The sequence below is a fragment of the Orycteropus afer genome, unplaced genomic scaffold, assembly GCF_000298275.1.
Source record: "Orycteropus afer afer isolate SDZICR_OR568_19922 unplaced genomic scaffold, OryAfe1.0 scaffold00317, whole genome shotgun sequence".
In the NCBI taxonomy this organism is placed as follows: Eukaryota; Metazoa; Chordata; class Mammalia; order Tubulidentata; family Orycteropodidae; genus Orycteropus; species Orycteropus afer.
The window spans coordinates 2,388,872-2,393,017 of record NW_006921904.1 but is presented as its reverse complement, the minus strand read 5'-3'; the positions used below and the strand labels follow the sequence as shown (position 1 = coordinate 2,393,017).

Sequence of the window (4,146 nt, the reverse complement as noted above, 5' to 3'; positions counted from 1 at the left end):
CCAGCCTTGTGAGGTCCCCAAGTCTGTCATCTACTCACTGCCTAAGGAACGGCAGCCTGGGCTTGCCAAACCCTATTTCTAACTTCCACTCTGTCTACCTCTGCTACACAGTAACTATGAAAGTTATAACTGGGTTTCCCCAGAGTTAGCACTTCCAAGACAGCTTTCAGTATTGTTACTACTACCGCAGTGACAGATAAAAAACCAAACTCACCGCTATGGAGTCAATTCGACCTATAGTGACCCCTCCTTGGGTTTCTGAGGCAATATCTCTATAGATCTGTCCTGGGGGAAGTGCAGCCGAAATGCTCCTTGGAAGCGAGAATGGCCAGACTTCGTCTCACCTACTTTGGTCATGTTGTCAGAGGGGACTATTCTCTGGAGAAGGATGTCATGCTTGGTAATGTGGAGGGTCGACGAAAGAGGGGAATGCCTTCAACGAGATGGATTGACACGGTGGCTTCCATGATGGGCTCAAGTATAACAAGGATCATGGAGCTGGCGTGGGATAGGCTGGTGTTTCATTCTGCTATGCATGGGGTTGCTATGAGTCGGAAACAACTCAACGTCACCTAACAACAATAACAACATCTCTGTGGAAGTAGATCACCCAACTTTCCTTCCAAGGAGTGGCTGGTGGGTTTGAACCACCAACCTTCTGGTTAGCAGTCACATGCCTTAGGTGTTGCGCCACCATGGCTCCTGCAGTGACAGATGGGCAGTGTATTGTATAAAGGCTCATGGATGATGAGGACCATGAGCATGCGCCTACAGCAGAAATCAGGCTAACCTCTCCATTTTGGAGTGTTTGTTCCTTAAAACTGGGAAAGGGTGTGTCTCTTGGGGGCGCTGGGCAAGACACTATGTACTTTTACAAATGAGATGGAGAGAAAATCGCCAAACCAAAAGACAGAGCAACAGATATGAGAGGTGGCAGGGAGTCCCGTCTCCCTGAGGTCCTTGCTTTGCAACTTCCCACTCACCTGTGCCTTTGAGCCAGATCACTTTTCCCACAGGAAACCGAGAGTTGGAGACAGGAAGCAACTTCCTCTAGTGCCTGTCCTCACTTGCAAAGGAGAGGGTCAGGCTGTTCTTAATTGACCCCAAATGTTTCTTTCCTGTTTCTCAATCCAAGATTTACATCCTCATGGTATTCCCAGGGTGCCAAAGACCTCAGTGCCTATGGTTTGCACGGGCTGTACCCTGGGAGGGCACTGGGCTGGGGGAAGGGCAGGGGCTGGACGGGGCAGAAACCTGCTGTCACAGACTTCAGGGTTGTGCGTGGTGGCCCGCCCTGCCTTGAGACAACAGAGCGGTCCCATTTATTTTGTTCCTAGCCCTGACTTCTTTTTAGATAAGTAATGGGCAGCAAAATCTTCCCCAGACCCGCTCCCAGGGGCCTATCTACTGAAAATAGCACCTATGGCAAGCACTGAAATTATTCCCCTTTCCAAACATCTGACACCCATCTTGTAAATAACTTTCCCATAACATCAGCTCAAAAACGTCTCAAAAACACAAGTCAAGCTGGTTCATCTTTTACTTGGTACATCCCGGCACTATGTGAAAATTACAACTGCACCTTCCAGGCTTTCACTGACGAAAAATCGTCTATGATGGGGTCATTTTTTTTTTTCAGTTTCTTCTCTTTCTACCATCAGAAGAGCAAGATCACAGTCTGCCTTTACCTGTAAGCCAAAACCAAACCCACTGCCATGGAGTCAATTCCAACTCATAGCCACTCCCATTGGATTTAGTAGTAGTAGTAGTAGTTACGTGTCCCCAAGTCGGCCCGACTTATAGCGACCCCTCCTTGGGTTTCGGAGGTGATATCACTACAGAAGTAGATTGCCCAACCTTCCTTCCGAGGAGTGGCTGGTGGGTTTGAACCGCCAGCCGTCTGGTTAGCAGGCAAGTAAGTGCCTTAGGCTCTATGCTACCAGAGCTCCTTCCCATTGGCTTTATAGGAGGTGATATCACTACAGAGGTAGATTGCCCAACCTTCCTTCCGAGGAGTGGCTGGTGGGTTTGAACCGCCAGCCGTCTGGTTAGCAGGCAAGTAAGTGCCTTAGGCTCTATGCTACCAGAGCTCCTTCCCATTGGCTTTATAAGGCGGTAAATCTTTACTGAAGTAGATTGCCTCCTCTGCTTTCCCCAGAGCGGCTGGTGGGTTTGAACCGCCAACTTTTGGTTAGTAGTCAAATGCCTTAGGCACTACGCCACCAGAGCTCCTTGCCTTTGCCTGTGGTGGCTCTCACATGAAATTTATAGTTTTAACTGTATAATCTCTCACAGCTGGCGATGGAAACTGAGATGGTTAAACTGCTCAGTGGCGCCCCCCTTCAAGTGATGCCCAGGGCACGCGCCATACCTGCCATACTTAAGACACGCCTTTGCCGCTGGCCCAGTAGGAAAGACTAGGGGTAGGTGGTGACCCTTTCTCGTGGGGCCGGGGACAGCCGGCAGCGACACACCCACCGCGCAGGGAGGCTGCCCCACCCCGCGCCACTTGGCCGCACCCACTTCCCCGGGCGGCGACCCCTCCCCCTCCCCCGCGCTGACGTCACAAGGCACCCAGCCGCCAGCGCCCCGCGCTGCGCGCCCGGCGCCGGGTCCCGCCGACATCCAGGCGCGTCCCCGTCCCTGCCTGGCTCAGCCGCGGAAGATGGCGAGTCCCGCGCCCGCGGAGCCTGCGGAGGAGGGATGCCCGGTCCTGGCTTCCCGCGAGGAGGCGCAGGAGGAGGAGGAACCCGGGGAGCAGCGGGCGGCAGCCAGCGCAGAGAGGCAGGTGGAGGAGGCCGCGGGCCGGGTGGGCGCCGCCGCGACCTGGCTGCTCGCGGAGCCGGTGCTGTGGCTGGGCTGCCGCGCCGACGAGCTGCTGAGCTGGGAGAGGCCGCTGCGCAGTCTGCTCGCTTTCGTCGGCGCCAACCTGCTGTTCTGGTGAGAAGCCGAGTGGGTGGGGGCGCCTGGGAGGGCAGGTGACCTTGCGGCGCAAGGGGGCGACGGGGCGGGCGGAGGGCGCGCCTAGGGACCGCGGTGGGGGCGCTCTCTCCACTGCAGAGGAAGGAGTGTCAGTCTGGCCCAGCTTTCTGGGCCATTGGTCTCACACAGACACATACTTCACCTTTCCTCAGATGGGCTTCTCTGTAAACAGCGTCAACTACTATGGGTATATCCAGTCTGGGACCCTAGGAAGTTGGCTGACCTGCACGCACCTGTCCCTACAGGTGGGCCCAGCGTGCTGGAAAACTTCGGCTTTGCTTTCTAAAATTCTCAGGTCTTGACCTGCTTGCCCAAGCATGCCCTAGCTAACGTGCTTGCACGTGTAGTCGTTCCGGCACCCCCAGCAGGCGTATTTGGACCATCCTAGGTACACGTTCGAGGCTGTGCAACCTTGATAAGCCACCTGAGATGGGCATCGAATGGCTTGTTTTTCCTTGCCCTGGAGGCTTGGGTTTACCATCTTTACTCCCTGATGAGAAAACTGGGCAGATGGTGGCTTATGCACAGCCCCTCTTCCTCCAGGTATGCACAGTGGAAAACACATATTTCTAGGTCATCTTCAGAGAGAAGACACGGGACCGTTGTCTGCAAAGCCCCGGATCAACAGGCTTTGCTCTCCAAAAAGCGTTCGTCACCCGGGCAGGCGGACAGACGTTGGGGAAGTGGTTGATCTCTTTATTGAAGCCCTCTCAGCCTGAACAAAGACAAGGAAAAGCTTCTTTGTGTGCTAATGTGTTCTAGTGACAAACATGATCTCCTGTGTGCAGAATAAGCTGAGTTTCAGTAATAGATACCTTGTCACAAGACCTGGACTTCTTAAAGTTAGGGAATATGGAAATGCACACAGGACGCCACATTCCAGGTTATGGTGAGAAGAGATTCTGCCCTCGAGCTGTAATTTATCAGGGTCCTGAATGTGAATTAACTTCATACTTTGGGTCTCCTAGCTTTCTGTAGTGGCTAAGCCAGAGTTTATTTCCACAGTCGCTGTCTCTGCTGTGAAGTTCCATGGACCATGCGAATAGGGAGACTGTTGCTGTTGCTGTTATGTGCCGTCGAGTCAAACCCGACTCATAGCGACCCCTCCTTGGGTTTCCGAGGCAGTTATCACTACGGAAGTAGGATTGCCCAACCTTCCTTCCG

At 53.7% G+C, this 4,146-nt stretch overlaps 1 protein-coding gene across 1 annotated transcript in view; it reads left to right on the top strand.

Moving 5' to 3' along the window:
• Positions 1-2,665: 2,665 nt before the first annotated feature.
• RETREG1 (reticulophagy regulator 1) overlaps positions 2,666-4,146 on the top strand; it is a 245,761-nt gene continuing 244,280 nt past the window's right edge. Inside the window, exon 1 of the mRNA XM_007951902.2 lies at positions 2,666-2,940. Within this exon, the coding sequence (XP_007950093.1) occupies positions 2,666-2,940 (275 nt within the window). The remainder of the gene's footprint in view (positions 2,941-4,146) is intronic.